The sequence below is a fragment of the Amblyraja radiata genome, chromosome 2, assembly GCF_010909765.2.
Source record: "Amblyraja radiata isolate CabotCenter1 chromosome 2, sAmbRad1.1.pri, whole genome shotgun sequence".
NCBI lineage: Eukaryota > Metazoa > Chordata > Chondrichthyes > Rajiformes > Rajidae > Amblyraja > Amblyraja radiata.
Window position 1 is genome coordinate 83,041,798 of NC_045957.1, and position 20,816 is coordinate 83,062,613.

The window sequence follows — 20,816 nt, forward strand, 5'->3', positions numbered from 1 at the left end:
CAATTTTTTACATTTACATCCCAAGCCAATTAACCTACAAACCTGTACGTCTTTGGAGTGTGGAAGGAGACCGAAGATCTCGGATCTCTGAGTTCATTGGTTTAAAATTACCAGTTTATACTTTAGACTTCTTTAGGCCTTAGAGATACAGCACAGAAACAGGCCCTTTGGCCCATCAAGTCCACGCCGACAAGCGATCGGACATTTGATCGGATCTTTTGATCAGTCATTTGATTTTAGCCCAACAAACTATGTTTTCCTCTGAGTCTAACTCGAATACTATCTTGATTAGGAGGATCTTACAGGCAGATATTTTTTAGAGTTTCCTACTTAACACTACCAAGTGAATACCATCACTACGCACAACAGAATGCAATTGACCACCAACCTTTTGTCAATTCAAAAAAATATATATATATTTCTCAGTCTCAGACCTGAAAATTGGGATCATGTTCTTTGGATAAGTCACTGAATAAATTGAAGCTCCATCTGCTCCAGGCATACAAACATTTAAAAATATATATATATCCAGTTAAAATATCTGTGGATTAAATATAAATTAGATTTTTCTTTATAAGATGCCCCGATTAATAGTGTTACATGTACTTAGTTGTATATATTAAGTAGATAATTTCCACACATTTGTTTCATTTGGTTAAATCAGAATTTTTACCTTCTGATCTCCAGCAAACTATGAACATGATGTATTAAACCACTTAATTCATTGATAAAAATCAATTTCAACTGACGATTTTGTGATTTACTTTATTGATTGTTTCCATCCAAAATCAGATTTTGGAACAAAAGTGCAATATATGTTGTAATGTAAAAATACAAGTAGTTCTGCTACAACGTGTTTTTATAACATGAATTGGATATAATGTAATTGATGGATTAGGTATCTCTATTTGTAAAATGCAGGTTAAACTGGTTCAAACCCATTTTCTACCAGAAACTAGAGAACCATTTGAAGGTTACTTGGGAAATTTATGCTGAAAAAATGCTGCTTTCGAAAATACAGTCTAGGGTTCTTCCATATAACCACCTTGCAGTGATCAGACATATTGTCTTTTAAGAACACAGTGTGTCAGTTTCACTGCGGGTGACCATTTGAAATTGACAAAAATCGCTTTCCTTGACACTTGTGTATCATACTCCATTGTACAATGTAACATACAGCCTTTTGTATTTTTAGCTTGCAGTAACAAAAATAAACCTGCAGCTATCAAAAATACCTTTCTTTTTGAAAATCTTGTGGGAGAAATAATTTTGTTATTGTAAGTTTGAAACTCTGCAGCCCAAAACTCCTTTCTCCCCATTGGCACAATTGTTTTTATAACACGATTTTCTATAACACCAGGTTTCTTAGAAATGTAACTGTCGCATTATAGCAGAACTAATTGTATCTGAATAACTGTCTATTAAAATTTGCATTATAACAAAGCTGGTATATTATAAACCCACAAACACACCCCATCTGTTTCAGGCATACAAACGTTTTAAAATATATATATATATTTCCAGTTAAAATATCTGTGGCTTAGATATAAATATGATTTTCCTTGTTAAGATGCCCCGATTTAGTGTTGCATGTTCTTAGTTGCATATATGAAGTAGATCATTATCACACATTTTCTTCATTTGGTTACATTCTTCACCATCTGTTCTCCAGCATGAAAAAGATGTATTAAACACTTACTCATTCCCAGCAACAAGATGTAATGCCGCCAATGTTACTTTCCTTACCAATGTCAGTTTATAACAGTATAATGAGTTATAGCTGAAATGTAGTCAAAATGGCAGCAGAACAAAAGCATGAACATAAATTATTAGATCAACATTTGATTATAAAGGCAGTGCAACTATAATTTCTCGTATTAAGACAGGTGGCTCTACTTTCCACTACCAAAATATTGCCTTCCTCTGATAGTCCAACTTTACATTATTTCGTATTGAAAAAGTATTTATTACTAAATATATTTTTTACTTAAAACTTATTTGCATAGATTTCAACCCTTGGAAAATATTGCTCCATATTTGGATATACTTGAATAGTTTAAAAAGTGCAAATATTTCATGGTTCAGAAATATCGCTTCCATCATAGATAACGGGCTTTTCGACTGTTAAGCGATAAAACACCTTCTTTGATGTAAACCTAAAAGAAATAAATGACATTAGTTACTTGGATGTAATAATCCTTAATGAGATTTAATGGGAGAATACATTTGAAAAGAAATAACAATCAAAATTTACCCCAAATCTTTATTACAAAAACGCCAACTTGGAGTTTAAATGTAATTTTTATTCAACCTTTTAAACATTGTGCAAATTTAAGGTTTTATTACTTGTCCCAACAGCACATCAAAAAAAATACAAATGTGACAAGCAAAGTATCCAACCAAAACCTGTTTTTTTGTTGTTGCAGCAACTCACATATGTTATAAGTGGACTTAGATTGATATATTTTATTTTAGTCAAGAGTCTTCATGAAGAAATAAAGCACTCATTAATGATCAGATGGCTCAGAAGCACCCTCATACTTTAGGGAGAATGGCACAGTAGATGTGTAATGGTATGTTAGCATGCATAGCAAAAGGATTTGAGTATAGGAGCAGTGAGGTTCTACTTCAGTTGTACAGGGCCTTGGTGAGACCACACCTGGAGTATTGTGTACAGTTTTGGTCTCTTAATCTGAGGAAAGACATTCTTGCCATAGATGGAGTACAGGGAAGGTTCACCAGACTGATTCCTGGGATGTCAGGACTTTCATATGAAGAAAGACTGGATAGACTCGGCTTGTACTCGCTAGAATTTAGAAGATTGAGGGGGGATCTTATAGAAACTCACAAAATTCTTAAGGGGTTGGACAGGCTAAATGCAGGAAGATTGTTCCCGATGTTGGGGTCACAGAACAAGGGGTCACAGTTTAAGGATAAGGGGAAAGTCTTTTAGGACCGAGATGAGAAAAACATTTTTCACACAGAGAGTGGTGAATCTGTGGAATTCTCTGCCACAGAAGGTAGTTGAGGCCAGTTCATTGGCTATATTTAAGAGGGAGTTAGATGTGCCCCTTGTGGCTAAAGGGATCAGGGGGTATGGAGAGAAGGCAGGTACAGGATACTGAGCTGGATGAACTGCCATGTGTGGGTTTCCTCCGGGTGCTCTGGTTTCCTCCCGCATCCCAAACTCATGCCAGTTTGTAGGTTAATTTGGCCTCTGTAAATTGCCCCTCGTGTGCCAGGAGTGGATGAGAAAGTGGGATAACATAGAAATAGTATGGGCGGGTCAAGTTTCCATGCTGTAACCTTGAACTGAACAGAAATACCGTATCAAGTCATGATGCAAGAAATAAAGAATATTTGTAAAGAGAAAACTGGCAGTCAAATATAGGTAGCCAGTTGTAAAAATGATATTAATTTAGTACTTTATTGTCTGGATACAGGACCATTTACTGATGGACCTCCCACAACAATGTCCAATGTATTGTTCTGCCATTATGTCCCTTGAAGGTCAAAAGGAGGTCCTAGCACAGATCCCTGCGGAACTTCATTGGTCATAGACATCCAGCCAGAATATTGTCCTTCCACCACAACAGCAACATGCACTATGGATGCCATGGAGAACAGCAAGGTTGAGGGAAGGACACATTTCAAGACACACATATTCACTTCTCTCATGGTGTATGCTGGCATACTTATGTTTGATTTTCCAAGGTTTATTTGTATAATATCATGGAATTTAGTAAGGCATCAGATAAAGTCCCCCATGGTAGACTGATCCAGAAAATGAAGATGCAAGGGATTAACAGTTGCTTGATTGTATAGATTCAGAATTAATTTACTGAGAAAGATAAGAGGGTGTGGTGGAAGGACAATATTCTGGCTGAATGTCTGTGATCAATGAAGTCCCACAGGGATCTGTGCTAGAACCTCTGCCATTTGTGATATAAATGAGTTGGAATGAACGTAGACAAGTTAGTTCGTAAATTTGCAGATTCCACCAAATGGGGTCATGGGGTTGTGGACTGTGAGGAAGGCAGTCAAAATACATATAGATCAGATACAGAAATGGGTGGAGAAGTGGCAGAAGGTGTTTAATCTGAGCAAGTGTGAGGTGTTGCACATTGGGAAGTTGAATGGAAGAGGAAAATATACAATTAGTGGCGTGATCATTGTTGTACACAGGGATATTGGAGTCCAAGTTCATAACTCCTTGAAAGTGGCAACACAGGTACAGAAGGTCTATGGATAGCTTGCCTTCATTGGGGTCTGTGCACTGAGTATAAGGAAGTCATGAAGCAGCTTTATAGGACTTTCAGCCGCATTTTGTGTATTGCGTATAGTTCTGGTCAGCTCATTATAGGAAGGATGTGGAAGTTTTAAAAACCAGGTAGAATACCAGAATTTTGACTGTATTTGGGGATTTTAGCTACTGGGAGACTTTAGATACAGAATGGAAACAGACCCTTTAGCCCACTGAGTCTGTGTCGTCCAGCGATCACCCCTACACACCAGGGACAACTTGCAATTTTACTAGAGCCGATTAGCCTACAAACATGTTTAAGAAGGAACTTCAGATGCTGGAAAATCGAAGGTAGACAAAAATGCTGGAGAAACTCAGCGGGTGAGGCAGCATCTATGGAGCGAAGGAAATATTTCCTTCTTTCCATAGATGCTGCCTCACCCGCTGAGTTTCTCCAGCATTTTAACCTACAAACATGTACATCTTTGAAGTGCAGGAGGAAACCGGAGCACCTAGAGAAAACCCATGTGGTTACAGGGAGAATGTGCAAACATTGTAACTGGCAGCTTATTGTTCTCAAGTAGAAGTGCTACAGGAGAGATGGTGGTGGATGTAAAAGAGAATGTGGTGTTGCTTTAAGGATTAAAGAGTATGTTTTGGCTGTAGTCTGAGAGGATATTATTGATGGTTCATCCAGTGATGTTTTATGGGTGGAGCTGAGAAATAAAAAGTTGATCACCTTGTTGGGAGTGCACTGTAGGCCCCCAAATAGTAAACGGGAATTAGAAGAACAAACATACCAGGAGATTGCTGACAGCTGCAAGACTAATAAGGTTGTCATAGTAGGGGATTTTAACTTTCCCAACACAAACTGGGACTGTCACAGTTGCTAAAGGCATAGAGGTGGAATTTGTCAATTATCTTCAGGAGAGTTTTTCAGCTTGCACTTCATATTCCTTAGATTCTTCCTCTGATACAGGCTGCTAGGTTGTGCCAACTTCTGAACATAAAAATGAAGTCAAAGCAAACTGCAAGGTGCTTCTGGACACCAGAGTACCATTTTTGGAGGTCTGGTGCTGTTTTACACAATAATTTGATACTGCTTTGCTCTCGTTGTAGCAACATTTAGTGGCTGTGGTAAGACTGCAAGTTGGGGCCAGAAGCCAGGGAAGTAAAAGATAGCACTCCAAGCAATGCTAGCCCTGAAAATGTATTTCAGATTCCATAAGGATGAAAATATTATATGTGTTTCCCCGATGCAAACGATTTACCATCAGGAAAATATTCCAATGATTCATAACCATTTGAACATTGCCAGAATAGGAATTTGTTTATTTGAAAGACGATCTTGCTGCATAGGAGTGCCCTCAACAACTGCCTCCATTTGTAGAAGGCAAGCAACACTTGTAAAATCCTTTGCCCAAAATGCCAATGGGTCATTATTGAAAATTGAGTATATGAACTGATCCATGAATTTAATTAGCCACTGCTCCAAAGATGCATTGTGCATTAAATCAAAAAAGATTGCAGAGGTCTGCTGTAGCCATTGAAAACATTCTGCTGGAAGAAAGTTTAAGACTGCTTAATTGTCATACAGCAACCTCCATAATGTTTGGGGCGAAGACCCACCATTTATTTATTTCCCTCTGTACTCCACAATTTGAGATTTGTAATAGAAAAAAATCACATGTGGTTAAAGTGCACATTGTCAGATTTTCAACATTTTGGTTTCACCATGCAGAAATTACTGCAATGTTTATACATAGTCCCCCCATTTCAGCAATGGCATGTAAATGAAAGTAGTCATGTTTAGTATTTTGCATATCCTTTGCATGCAATGACTGCTTGAAGTCTGCGATTCATGGGCATCACCAGTTGCTGGGTGTCTTCTCTGATGATGCTCTACCAGGCCTGTATTGCAGCCATCTTTAGCTTATGCTTGTTTTGGGGGCTAGTCCCTTTTAGTTTTCTCTTCAGCAAATTAAAGGCATGCTCAATTGGGTTCAGATCAGGTGATTGACTTGGCCACTCAACAATTGACCATTTTTTAGCTTTGAAAAATCCCTATGTTGCTTTAGCAGTATGTTTGGGATCATTGTCTTGCTGTAGAATGACCCACCGGCCAATAAGTTTTGAGGCATTTGTTTGAACTTGAGCAGATAGGATGTGTCTATACACTTCAGAATTCATTATGGTGCTACCATCACCAGTTATATCATCAATTAAGATAAGTGAACCAGTAGCTTCAGCAGCCATACATGCCCAGACTTTTACAGACTTGGTGATATGCTTTGGATCTTGGGCAGTTCCATCTCTCCTCCATACTTTGCTCTTGCCATCACTCTGATATAAGTTAATCTTCGTCACATCTGTTCACAAGACCTTTTTCCAGAATTGCGGTTGCTCTTTTAAGTACTTCTTGGGTAACTGTAACCTGGCCATCCTATTTTTGCAGCTAACCAGTGGTTTGCATCTTGCAGTGTAGCCTCAATAGACCTCATGAAGTCTTCAGCGGACAGTGGTCATTGACAAATCCACACCTGACTCCTGAAGAGTGTTTCCGATCTGTCGGACAGGTGTTTGGGGATTTTTCTTTATTACAGAGATAATTCTTCTGTCATTAGCTGTGGCGATCTTCCTAGTCCCTTTGCGATTAGTAAGCACACCAGTGCTCTCTTTCTTCTTAATGATGTTCCAAACAGCTGATTTTGCAAGCCCAAGGTTTGGCTGATGTCTCTAACAGTTTTATTCTTGGTTCTCAGTCTCATAATGGCTTCTTTGACTTTCATTGGCACAACTTTGGTCCTCATGTTGATAAACAGCAATAAAGGTTTCCAAAGGTGATGGAAAGACAGGAGGAAAGACTAGGTGTTGAGAGCTCTTATACCTACATTAAGGAAGCAATTTAACACACCCGAGCAATTACAAACACCTGCAAAGCCATGTGTCCCAAACATTATGGTTCCCTGAAATGGGGGGGGGGGGGGGGACTATATATAAACGCTGATGTAATTTCTACATGGTGAAAACAAAATGTATGAAAATGGCCTTTATTAATATCTGACAATGTGCACTTTAACCACATATGATTTTTTCTATTACAAATCTCAAATTGTGGAGTATAGAGGCAAATAAATAAATGATGGGTGTTCAAGAAGGAACTGCAGATGCTGGAAGATCGAAGGTACACAAAAATGCTGGAGAAACTTAGCGGGTGCAGCAGCATCTATGGAGCGAAGGAAATAGGTGACGTTTCGGGCCGAAACCCTTCTTCAGATTGATGGGAGGAGACAGCCCGAGGGTTAAGGAAGGGGAGGAGACAGCAAGGGCTAGCAAAATGGGGAGAATTCAATGTTCATGCCATCCGGACGCAAGCAACCCAGGTGGAATATGAGGTGCTGTTCCTCCAATTTCCAGTGTTGCTCACTCTGGCAATGGAGGAGACCCAGGACAGAGAGGTCGGATTGGGAATGGGAGGGGGAGTTGAAGTGCTGAGCCACCGGGAGTTCAGGTAGGTTATTGCGGACTGAGCGGAGGTGTTCGGCGAAACGATCGCCCAACCTCCGCTTAGTCTCACCGATGTAAATCAGCTGACATCTAGAGCAGCGGATGCAGTAGATGAGGTTGGAGGAGATACAGGTGAACCTTTGTCGCACCTGGAACGACTGCTTGGGTCCTTGAATGGAGTCGAGGGGGGAGGTGAAGGGACAGGTGTTGCATTTCTTGCGGTTGCAACGGAAAGTGCCCGGGGAGGGAGTGGTACGAGAGGGAAGGGAAGAATTGACAAGGGAGTTGCGGAGGGAGCGGTCTTTGCGGAAGGCAGACATGGGGGGAGATGGGAAGATGTGGCGAGTGGTGGGGTCACGTTGGAGGTGGCGGAAATGGCGGATGATTATTTGTTGTATTTGCCGGCTGGTGGGGTGAACGGTGAGGACTAGGGGGACTCTGCCCTTGTTGCGAGTACGGGGATGGGAAGAGAGAGCAGTGTTGCGGGGTATGGAAGAGACCCTGGTGCGAGCCTCATCTATGGTGGAGGAGGGGAATCCCGTTCCCTGAAGAGCGAGGACATTTCCGATGCCCTGGTGTGGAACGTCTCATCCTGGGAACAGATGCGGCGTAGGCGGAGGAATTGGGAGTAGGGGATGGAGTCTTTACAGGGGGCAGGGTGGGAAGACGTGTAGTTCAGATAGCCATGTGAGTCAGTGGGTTTGTAGTGTATGTCGGTCAGAAGTCTGTCCCCTGCGATGGAGATGGTGAGGTCAAGGAATGGTAGGGAAGTGTCGGAAATGGCCCAGGTGTATTGGAGTGCCGGATGGACGTTGGTGGTGAAGTGGATGAAGTCAGTCAGTTGTGTGTGGGTGCAGGAGGTGGCCCCAAAGCAGTCGTCGATGTAACGGAGGTAGAGGTCGGGGATGGGGCCCTGGTACGTATTGAACAAGGATTGTTCAACGTACCCGACAAAGAGGCAGGCGTAGCTGGGGCCCATGCGTGTGCCCATAGCTACGCTTTGCGTTTGGAGGAAATGGGAGTCAAACGTAAAGTTGTTGAGGGTGAGGACCAACTCCGCAAGGCGGAGGAGAGTGTCAGTGGCCGGGTATAGGTTGCTCCTCTGGTCGAGGAAGAACCGGAGGGCTTTGAGGCCATCCTGGTGGGGGATGGAGGTGTAGAGTGACTGGACATCCATGGTGAAGATGAGGGGGTGAGGGGTCTTTGTCCCAAACATTATAGAGGGCACTGTATGTACCGTGACCCGAACAATTAAATTCTAACTTGCTGCCGCTTTACTGGCACATTAAATGAACCAACCCAACAAATAAATAAACAATTAATTATCATATATTCTAGGTACACCAGATCATGATAGTGCAAGCCAAAGTATGTAGAGCAACCTTAGTAGCGCAAAGGTCTATTGCAGTCCGGTGCTGAGGTAATGTCGTAGTTAGGGTTCAAGAGTCTGATGGTTGATGGGAAGAAGCTGGAGGTAATGGTTCTCAGACTCCTCCACCCTCTTCTCAATGGTAGCAGCAAGATGAGAGCTTGGCAATGTGGAAGTGTGTCTTTGATGATGTTAGCTGCCTTGCAGGTACAGCAGGCAGTGAAGAAAGCAAATGGCATGTTGGTTTTCATAGCGAGAGGATTTGAGTATAGGAACAAGGAGGCCCTACAGCAGTTGTACAGGGCCCTGGTGAGACCACACCTGGAGTATTGTGTGCAGTTTTGGTCTCCTAATTTGAGGAAGGGCATTCTTGCTATTGAGGGAATGCAGCATAGGTTTACCATGTTAATTCCCGGGATGGCGGATGATGAAAGAATGGATCGACTGGCTTATATTCACTAGAATTTAGAAGAATGAGAGGGGATCTTATAGAAACATATAAAATTCTTAAGGGATTGGACAGGCTGGATGCAGGAAAAATGTTTCCGGTGTTGTGGGAGTCCATAACCAGGGGTCACAGTTTAGGAATAAGGGGTAGGCCATTTAGGACTGAGGTGAGAAAAACTTTTTCACCCTGTGAGTTGCGAATCTGTGGAATTCTCTGCAGTGGAGGCCAATTCACTGGATGTTTTCAAGAGAGAGTTAGAAACTCTTAGGGCTAAATGAATCAAGGGATATGGGGAAAAAGCAGGGGGTACTGATTTTGGATGATCAGCCATGATCATATTGAATGGCGGTGCTGGCTCAAAGGGCTGAATGGCCTACTCTAGCACCTATTTTCTATGTTTCTATGTTTTCTAAGGCACACTTCTTGTGGCTTCCTGCAATCGTGCAGAGGTCAATACCCATGATGGACTGGCAATAGTCACCACGTTATGCAGCCTCTTTTGTTCTTGAGTGTTTGAATGATGGATCCAGGCTGTGGTATAACCAGTCAGTATGCTCTGCACCATCGAAGTTCAAGAGGGTATTTATAGCAACATGCCGAATCTCCTCAAACGTCTGTGGAAGTAGAGGTGCTGATGAGGTTTCATTGTCATTGCATCATTGTGCTATGCTAAGGAGAAACCATCAGAGATAAGTATGCCCAAAAAACGTATCTCTGACATTCTAAGTATGCCCACGATTCTCTCCACTGCCATCCTGCTGATGAAGGTAGGTGCATGGTCTCTCAGCTTTCCTTCCTGAAGTTGAAGTCAAAGCAACTGAATGCATTGGAGAGAGCTGTCCAGTCATAAATCTACTATCTTCCATCAGCATCTCACATAACCTAGGCTTATAAAAAACATGAATGTACAAATACATTATTCAGGTATTGTAGGTATTGTCAGAGAGGTCCAGGTAGGATGTGCTGTCTCTGAAAAATACATAAGAGTTGATTGTTTGCAGGTGAGTTTATCTGTCTTCTGCCCAGACATACTTAATGTGCGAGTCATTGCCTTCCCAAAGCCTCTAATAATGGATTTCTGATGGTGGTGTAACCACAATGCCTTTCATTAGACAATAGACAATGGATGCAGGAGTAGGCCATTCGGCCCTTCGAGCCAGCAACACCATTCACTGTGATCATGGCTAATCATCCATATTCAGTACCCTGTTCCTGCCTTCTCACCATATCCCCTGACTCCGCTATCTCAGCTACTAAATGATAAATTAGATATAATCTGCTGCAGATGAAACTATGGTGTTTGGAATGTGGGCAGTCAGTAGTAAAGCTGAGCAGTCGTGTTTCCTGATATCACTACATTATCCCTTTAAATGGGCATTACAGCATGAGGTGTTCTTAATTGTACTGTGAGAATTCTATGAAATTTGAAGGTAGCCCATGAAAGTTTCCATTTATGACAGTAGGTGGGTGGGCAACAATTTGCCAAATGGACTACAATGTCAAAGAATGAGAAATTGCTAATTTTGGTTGGCAAATATGCGAATTAAAGTGATGTTCAGATCAGCTGGGATCATATTGAATAGCGGAGCAGGCTGAAGGGGCCAGCGGCTATTCTTGCTTCTAATTCACATGCCTGAGCTCAGAGGAAACAGGAGATGCATTACTAATGATGTCATTAGGTGCAGAGCTTGTGTTACAAATCCATCAGAGGCGCAAAGCTAAATTGCATAAGAAAGTGCCCTGGCCGTCGTTGTCTAATCTTTGCACAAAAAGGATACTGATAAATCATGAGAAGATGGTTTCTCGTTGACAACATGCTGTTACTGGAAAGTTCAATTATCGGTGAAGGGCAAGTCCTTAAAAATAGAACATATTGAATTTAAGAATAACTGACAGAACTCACCTTGAAAATGAGTTATCAAATATCAACAAATACTGCCCTGGATTCCTGGCCTTCATTTGGCCTTGTATCGTTTCCTTATGAGAGTTACAACGTGTTAAAGGAATTAAAACCTGTGTGAAAGCAAAACAATAAAACAAAAATGTCATAAAGAAAGACATTTGCCCTTTGGAAAACAATTTGACTCCTAAGAAATAGTTGTTACATCCCCAAATGTTTAAATGCTATCTTTTTTTTTGTCATACAGAGTGCTTGTTGAGTAACAAACTGGGATAAAAATGACTTGCTTCATGGAGTGATATAACACAGAAACAAGTCCTTCAGTCCACCTTGCCCAGGCTTTCCATCACCCATAATTTTTCACTAATCCTAACCTGATGTATTTTAATCTCCCCACATAAAGCTGAAGATGTTGAAAAACTAACCACAAGCATAAGAAAGCTGCACCAAATGATTTCACAAACATGAATAAATATAATATTCTTATTTTGTCGGATATCATTCCCCCTCCATAATAATTGGTATATCTTAAATCATGTTTAACATATTGCCTGAAGTATTGTCCCGTTAGATGTATGTTTTTGGTTTTAATTTTTATTATTTTTTAGCTGTGTATATGTGGGGGGGGTGGGTGGGCAAAACCGTTTAATCTCTTCCCTGTACGGGGACCCGACTTTTTCCCTGTCGGGTCTCCGGTGTCGTTGGGCCTAACATCGTGGAGCCGGCGGAGGCCTCCAATTGGAACCAATCTGAGGGCTCCAGTCGCGGAGCCTGCGGACTCGCCATCGCGGAGCTGGTCGACTTCGGAGCGGGGAGAGCTGTGGTGGCGCGCGGCTGCAACCCGACTTAGGAGCTTCAGAGGCTCCGGCCGCAGGCCCGGTGGACAGGAACATCGGGAGCTCCTGGTAGGAGACCGCTTATTGGAGTTCCCGCAACGGCAACTTCTCCCGCCGGAATCGCGGGGTTTAAATGACTCGGAGCGGGGCCTAACATCGCCCGGCGCGGCTTAAACGGCCGCAGGACTTACCATCGCCCGCCAGGGGCTTTAACATCGTGAGCCCCAGTCGTCTCGACGCTGGACCGTGGGAGAAGAACAAAGGGAAGAGATAAGACTTTTCCCTTCCATCACAGTGAGGAGGTGTTGGAGATTCACTGTGATGGATGTTTGTGTAAATTGTGTTAAGTGTGTGTCTTGGTTTTTTTGTAATGTCATCACTGCAGGAATTAAATTTTGTTCAAACCTTGTCTGTTTGAATGACAATAAAAGGCATTCTATTCTATTCTATTGCTACGAGTATTTAAAAGGTTGCAGCTGCCATCCAAGTATATTCAAATTGCATAAAGCATCAGAGCAATCTTCAATAAAGGAGGAGTTCAGGTAACACTTTCTGGTAACACATTGAAGTTATGGCATGCTGCCGTGCCTTGTACTTAGGGGGCACTTCGTTGAATAGAGTCATCCAAAGTACCATGCAGCAGATGTAAGGTGATTATACTTTGCTATGCACAGAGAGTGGCACTACGTATAGTTTAAGATGATGCTTTCTACCCATCCCTGGTAAATAATTCTCATCCCCTTGTTTTTAAAGGATCTATCTATCTCTGCCTTAAAAATTACAGACTCTGCTTACACCTCTCATTGAAGAAGAGGCACAGTGATGGAGATGCTATGTCACAGCGCCAGGAACCAGGGTTTGATCCTGACCTCGAGTGCCGTCTGTGAGGAGTTTGCACGTTCATTAGTGAGAAATATTTAATAATCATCCAAACAACAAAAGTAAGTTATGGTAGTCCATGGGAAACATCAACACAAGAAAAGGTCAATGTGAGGATAAGCCATGCAGAATAATTCAGGGAAAGGGCAAATACTAAATAGAGCATAAGGATATTTTGGAGAGACCACTTTGAGAGGGGCTATATGAGGAGGAAGTGCTGTTGATAGTTCTGATGGTGAAGACCATGAGCAGTAACAAGATAAAACAAGGTAATGTGTTTAAGGGTTACTTCTCCTTAAATCCACTGGATTTATTTTTAAGTGGAACATTAATGGCAGTCAGTGGAGTGGTATGTTCCTCCTTTCAGATGTGGGAAATCAGAGTAACAGTCAGTGTTCCTGACAACTATCTCTGCGGGAAGCATGTCCAGCTCCTCTCAGACGTCATGGATCAGTTAGAGTGGCAATAGGGCACACTGCAGAACAGACAGGAGGCAGAAAGGGTTGTAGACAGTAATTATAGAAAGGTGACCACATCATAGATTCAATCAGATAAATGGATGACTGCCAGGAGAAGCAGGCAGGTGGTGCAGGAGTTCTGTGGCTATTTCCCCCCAAACAAGTATGTCGTTTTAAATACTGTTGGTGGTTATGGCCTCTCAGAGACTAATTGCAGTAGCAGACAAAATCGGCACATCACATGGACAGCGGGATAGGGTCAAGTGTAGGCAAGCAATTGTGATAGGGAACTCTAGAGCTAGGGGAACAGACAGGTGTTTCTGTGGCCACACGCAAAACTCCAGGTTGGAGGGTTGCCTCCCTGATGCAGGAGTCAGGGATGTCTCTGAGTGGGCGCAGGACACTCTGAAAGAAGAGGGCGAGCAACTAGAGATTGTCCATATTGTTATAAATAGAACATAGAACAGTACAGCACAAAAACAGGCCCTTCAGACCACAATTTCTGTGTCTATCATGATCCCAAGGCCATCCCTTATCTACTTGCACATAACCCATATCTCTTAATTCCTTGCAAATCCATTTGCCTATCCAGAAGTCTTTTCAATGACACTAACATATCTGCTTCAAGCACAAATCCCGGTAGTGCGTTCCAGTTTCTCACTACCATCTGTGTAAGAAAAACTTGCACAGCACATCTCCTTTAAAATTTGTCCCTCTCACATCAAGTAATGTCCTCTGGTATTTGATTTCTCCATCCTGTGAAAAAGATTCTGACTGTCAACCCTATCTATGCCGTCATAATTTTATATAGGTTGCCCCACAACCTCTGGTGTTTTAGAGAAATGCTGATCATGTTGGGAGGAAGGGCAGTGAAATTCTACCAAGAGAATTTGGTGAGTTAAGTAGTGGGTTAAAAAAATAGACCTTTACAGTTGGAATCTCAAAATTACTTTGCCTTGCCATGAGCAAAATAGACAACAAATAGAGAGATAGTGCAGTTCCATTTGTGGCTAAGGAATGGGTGCAGAAGGAAGAGCTTCAGATATTTGGATCACTGGGGTAACTTCCAGAGCAGATGCAACCTGTATAATGTTGCATCTGAACTGGAGGGAACCAATATCCACACAGGGACATTCACGAGTGCTACTCGAGAGGGTTTAAACTGGCAAGGGGATGGAAACCAGAGCAAGGAGTGCATGGAAGATTATGCAAGGGTGCAAGGAGGATTACGAGTAAGGTAGATGAATTTAAAACCTTAATCAGTGTTTAAGTGAATCAGTGAATGGAACTACAGTGTTGTGGTTTGTACAGAGACTTGGTTGCAAGATGGATAGGCAGCTCAATGTTTCAAAGTTCCATGTTGTTGATGGAGGTAAAAGAGGTGGAGGAGTTGCATCACTAATCAGGGAGAATTTCACGGCTGAACTCAGACAGGACACACTGGTGAGGCAATATAGGTAGAGCTCAAATATAAGTAAAGTCCAATCACTCTGATGGGATTATACTGTAGATATTCCAATAACCACGGGAGATAGGGGAACAAGGTATGGTAAGATGTAGAAGCAACAGGATTCTCGTACTGAATGTCTTTAACTACCCTAATATGGCCTTGTGCTCCCGAGTGTAACAATGGATAAGAATTTGTTAGCTGTATCCAAAAGAAACAGTGAAGTGGATAGTTCAACTAGAGGAGGGATCATATTGGACCTTGTATTGGGAAACTAGTCTAGCCTCATGTTTTTGTGTGAAGCATTTGGGATCAGTGATCACAGCTCCTTAAATGTTAAGATAAATCGGGACTTTGGGAGAAAGTACTAAATTAAGGGAGGCAAATTACAATGTTATTAGGCAGGAGCTAGGGAGAGTAAATTGGGAACAGCTGCTATATCCAACATGTGGGAGACGCAAGGAACTGTAAATGCTGGTATTTTGAGCAAAACACAAGTTGCTGTAAGAACTCTGCGGGAGGCAGCTTCAATAGACAGAATGTACTAATGATGTTTCGGGCCGGGACCGTGCCTCAGGACAGTTCAGGCAGCCCAACAGTCCAGGGTTTTCAATGTTTCAGATATGATTGAGAGGGAGGTAAAAGCTGTGGAGGAGTTGTGTTACGTAAGCTGGCACAACTACACTCAGAGAGGACATACTGGAGGATTTATCCACTGAGGTAATAGGGATAGAGATCAAAAATAAGAAAAATGTAATCACTCTGTTGGGATTTTACACAGCGTGGAAACTTGCTCTTCGGCCCACCGGGTCCAAGCCGACCAGCAATCACCCATACACTAGTTCTATCTACAAACCCGCACATCTTTGGAATGTGGGAGGAAACCAAAGCACTCGGAGAAAACTCATGTGGTCACAGGGAGAACATACAAACTCCATACAGACTGCACCCATAGACAGGATTGAACCCGAGTTTCTGGAGCTGTAAGGCAGCAACTCTACCACTGCGCCACTGTGCCGCCCTAATTACTGATGACGATTACAATATAAAATTAGGTTGATAAAATTATACTTGGCCAATAAACTTACTTACTACATTCTCAAGCTAAATTCAATCTTACAAACGTGCCTCAGATTTAGCAAAGTAACAATTTAAGAAACAATGCCATGTAACAGTGCATATCCCTTACCTTGCATTGTTGGTATGACGTTTCTTCAGACTCTTGATACACAACGCTAAATGATATGCTTTTTGGATCAGAAGAAAAGACCCAGCTAATGGTCAAACCACATTCTTCAACTGTAATAGGGATAAGGCTGTAGCAACTGGATTTAATAAAAAGCTCTCTAATATTATTTCCAAACTGCCGAATCGCATCCACTGTTAGGGGTATTTTGAGCCTGAAATAGAAAAAAAAAAACAAGTAAGGTTTGAACAACAGCTTGCATTTATGTAAACCTGCTGATGTAGTAAGGCATTGTCAGGTACTGAATTGAAGCATTAGTACTGAGTTACGCAAGGAGATGTTAGGACAGATGTACTGAACTTTGATCAGAAGCACAGTCATACAATACGGATTCACACCTTTGGCCCAGCGTGCAGTCAGACGCCCCATGAGAAGATGCCCCATGTAAGCTACATTTGGCCCATATCCCTCGAAACCTTTCCTATCTATGAACCTGTCTGAATGACTTTTAAATGCTATCATAGGACCTACCTCAACCACTGTACCTCCTCTGGCAGGTCGTTCCACATGCCCACCACCTTCTGCATGAAAAGGTTGCCCCTATTAAGTCTTATCCTTCTCACCTTAAACCTATGCCCTCTGGTTCTTGATTCACCCACGTTGGGTAAAAGACTGTGCATTCAACCTATCTATTCCCCTCATGATTTTATGCACCTCTACAGGATCACCCTTCATCCTCCTAGTCAATAGTCAATAGATAATAGACAATAGGTGCAGAAGCAGGCCATTTGGCCCCGAGCCAGCACCGCCATTCAATGTGATCATGGCTGATCAACCCCAATCAGTACCCCGTTCCTGCCTTCTCCCCATATCCCCTGACTCCGCTATTTTTAAGAGCCCTATCTAGCTCTTGAAAGCATCCAGAGTACCTGCCTCCACTGCCCTCTGAGGCAGAGAATTCCACATAGTCCTAGCCTGCCCAACCTTTCTCTATAGCTCAGTTCCTTGTGTCCTGGAAACGTCCTCGTAAATCTTCTCTGAACTCTTTCCTGCTTAATGACATCCTTCCTAGAGCAGGGTGACAAAAACTAATACTACAAATACAACCTCACCAATGTCTTGTAGTTGTAATGCAATGGCCCAAATTTTATACTCGATACCCTGACTGATGAAGGCCAATGTACCACAAGCCTTCCATATCACACTACCTACATGTAACACCACTTTTAGGGAACTGTGTACTATGTAGCCAAAATGCGATACCTCGCACCTATCTGCATTAAACTTCATTAGACATTCCTCAGCCCATTTGCCCAGCTGAACTTTTTACTGTCTACGATACCACCTAATTTAGTGTCATCTGCAAACTTCCTAATCATGCCATGTCCAGTTCATCCACAAAAGGACAGAGTGCTGGAGTAACTCGGCGGGTCAGACAACATCCCTGGAGAACATGGATAGGTCACGTTTCGGGTTGACAACCTTCTTCAGGGTGATTAGTGGGGGATGAATCCTGACAGCTAATGCAGATAGAGTCATAGAGTGATACAGTGTGGAAATAGGCCCTTCGACTCAACTTGTCCACACCGGCCAACGTGTCCCAGCTACACCAGTCCCACCTGCCCGCTTTTGGGCTATATCCATCCAAACCTGTCTTATCCATGTCTAACTGTTTCTTAAATGTTGGGATAGTCCCTGCCTCAATTACCTCCTGTGGCAGCTTGTTTCATACACCCACCACCCTTTGTGTGAAAAAGTAACCCCTCGGATTCCTATTAAATCTTTTCCCCTTCACCTTAAACCTATGGGATCGATTCTCCTACCCTGGAGATGGTGCATCTTCCTGATCCATTCCTCTCATGATTTTATACATCTCAATAAGATCACCCCTTATTTGTTTTGGTCTCCAAATTTGAGAAAGGACATTCTTGCTATTGACGGAATGTAGCGTAGGTTAACAAGGTTAATTCCCTGGATGGTGGGACTGTCATATGTTGATAGAATGGAGCGGCTGGGCTTATATACTCTGGAATTTAGAAGGATGAGAGGGAATCTTATTGAAACATATAAGATTATTAAGGGTTTGGACATGCTAGAGGCATGAAACATGTTCCTGATGTTGGCGGAGTCCAGAACCAGGGGCCACAGTTTAAGAATAAGGGGTAAGCCATTTAGAACGGAGATGAGGAAATACTTTTTCACACAGTTGTAAGTCTGTGGAATTCTCTGCCTCAGTGGGCGGTGGAGGCCGATTCTCTAGATGATTTCAAGAGAGAGTTAGATAGAGCTATTAAAGATAGTGAAGGGATATGGGGAGAAGGCAGGATCGGGGTACTGATTGTGAATGATCAGCCATGATCACATTGAATGGCGGTGCTGGCTCGAGGGGCCGAATAGCCTACTCCTGCACCTATTGTCTATTGTCTAAAAGTGAAACTAGAGAGAATGTTGGTGGAAGGGGAGGGGGATGGGAGAAAAGGTGTACGTTCAGGTGAGGCATCTATTGTCTATCCTCCTGTGCACCTATTGTCTATTGTCTATCCTCCTGTGCTCCAACGAATAGAGTCCCAGCCTACTCAACCTCTCCCTATAGTTCAGACCCTCTAGCCCTGGCAACATCTTTATAAATCTTCTCTTTATCTTCCAGCTTGACAACATCTTTCCGATAACACGGTGCCCAGAACTGAACACAATACTCTCAATGCAGCCTCACCAATGTCTTATACAACTGCAACATGACCTCCCAACGTCTATACCAAATATTCTGACTAATGAAGGCCAATGTGCCAAAAGCCTTTTTGACCATCCTATCTACCTGCGACTCCACCTTCAAGGGACCATGCACCTGCACTACTAGATCCCTCTGCTTGACAACACTCCCCAGAGCCCTACCATTCACTGTGTAGGTCCTGCCCAGGTTAGACTTCCCAAAATGCAACACCTCTCAGAGCATGGGTAGGTGAGATAGAGGTGGTGGTTGAAGAGGAGGGGGGAGGGGTGGGGGAGGAGGTTGCTTTATTGATTAAGGAGAACATCAAGGCAGTAGTTTGAGATGGGATTGCTGAAGGATCGTCCAGTGAAGCTATATGGGTTGAGCTGAGAAATGAAAAGGGGATGATCACCCTCATGGGATTGTACTATATATAGGCCTTCAAATAATCAACGGTAAGTAGAGGAGCAAATATATCTGGAGAATGCAGATAGCTGCAAGAACTAATAGAGGTGTCATGGTAAGGGATTTTAACTTGATAGAAACATAGAAAATAGGTGGAGGAGTAGGCCATTCGGCCCTTCGAGCCTGCACCGCCATTCGATATGATCATGGCTGATCATCCAACTCAGTATCCCATCCCTGCCTTCTCTCCATACCTCCTGATCCTTTTAACCACAAGGGCCACATCTAACTCCCTCTTAAATATAGCCAATGAACTGGCCTCAACTACCTTCTGTGGCAGAGAATTCCACAGATTCACCACTCTCTGTGTAAAAAATGATTTTCTCATCTTGGTCCTAAGACTTCCCTCTTATCCTTAAACTGTGACCCCTAGTTCTGGACTTCCCCAACATCGGGAATAATCTTCCTGCATCCAGCCTGTCCAACCCCTTAAGAATTTTGTAAGTTTCTATAAGATCCCCCCTCAATCTTCTAAATTCTAGCGAGTACAAGCCGAGTCTATCCAGTCTTTCTTCATATGAAAGTCCTGCCATCCCAGGAATGATATTGGTTAATTATTGTCATGTAGACCAAAATGCAGTGAAAAGCTTTTATTTGTGCGCTATCCAACCAAATCAGGTACTGTACATGAATACAATCAAACCATACAGAAGTACAACAGGTAGAGAAAAATACCAGAATGCAGAATATAGTTCTTCAGCATCGTAGCGTAACAGTTCCAGAGAAAAAGACTGAGGTAGGTTGGAAGATTGGGACTATATCCTAGCATGTGGAAGGACCATTTAGAAGATAACAGTGGGGAAGAAGCTGTTCTAGATCTGGTGGTACATCTTTTCAAGTTTTTGTATCTTATGCTAGATGGGAGCAGGGAGAATACAAAATATATTTCTGAATATAGAATGAGTCTATCCTCGTACAAAGGGCTTAGATGGAGTGAAATTTATCATCCCATCTAAGAGTGTTCAGGAAAGTTTCCTCAGGCAATATGTAGAAGGCCCGTCAAGGACACAAAGCTTGACCTACTCTTAGGGAATTGGACTGGGAAAGTGACTGAGTTTCAGTGGCTGAACCTTTGGATACGATACGATAAATTTTATTCATCCCCGATACGGAAATTGGTCTGCCGACAGTCACAACACACAAGGTACACAAAAACTTGAAATTAAAAGTGAAAACAAAAATAAAAAGACAAGTGACTGTTGGCTGGCTGCTGTATACACAACACCTTCACTGGAACAAATGAACAGACAAACACAGACTTATCCCCTGGACAGAGGATTCTAAACTAGAGACCAGCGATCAGAGTTCTATTAGATTTAGAATAGTTATGGATAAGGACAGGGTTGGTCTACAAGTTAAAGTTCTAAT

General features: G+C 42.5%; 1 protein-coding gene across 1 annotated transcript in view; it reads right to left on the bottom strand.

Moving 5' to 3' along the window:
• Positions 1–498: 498 nt before the first annotated feature.
• The window catches only part of fyco1 (FYVE and coiled-coil domain autophagy adaptor 1), a 201,563-nt gene continuing 181,245 nt past the window's right edge, over positions 499–20,816 (bottom strand). Inside the window, exons 16-18 of the mRNA XM_033049213.1 lie at positions 16,277–16,487; positions 11,471–11,580; positions 499–2,156 (exon numbers count right to left, since the gene is read on the bottom strand). Of these exons, the coding sequence (XP_032905104.1) occupies positions 2,075–2,156; positions 11,471–11,580; positions 16,277–16,487 (403 nt within the window). The 3' untranslated portion in view covers positions 499–2,074. The remainder of the gene's footprint in view (positions 2,157–11,470; positions 11,581–16,276; positions 16,488–20,816) is intronic.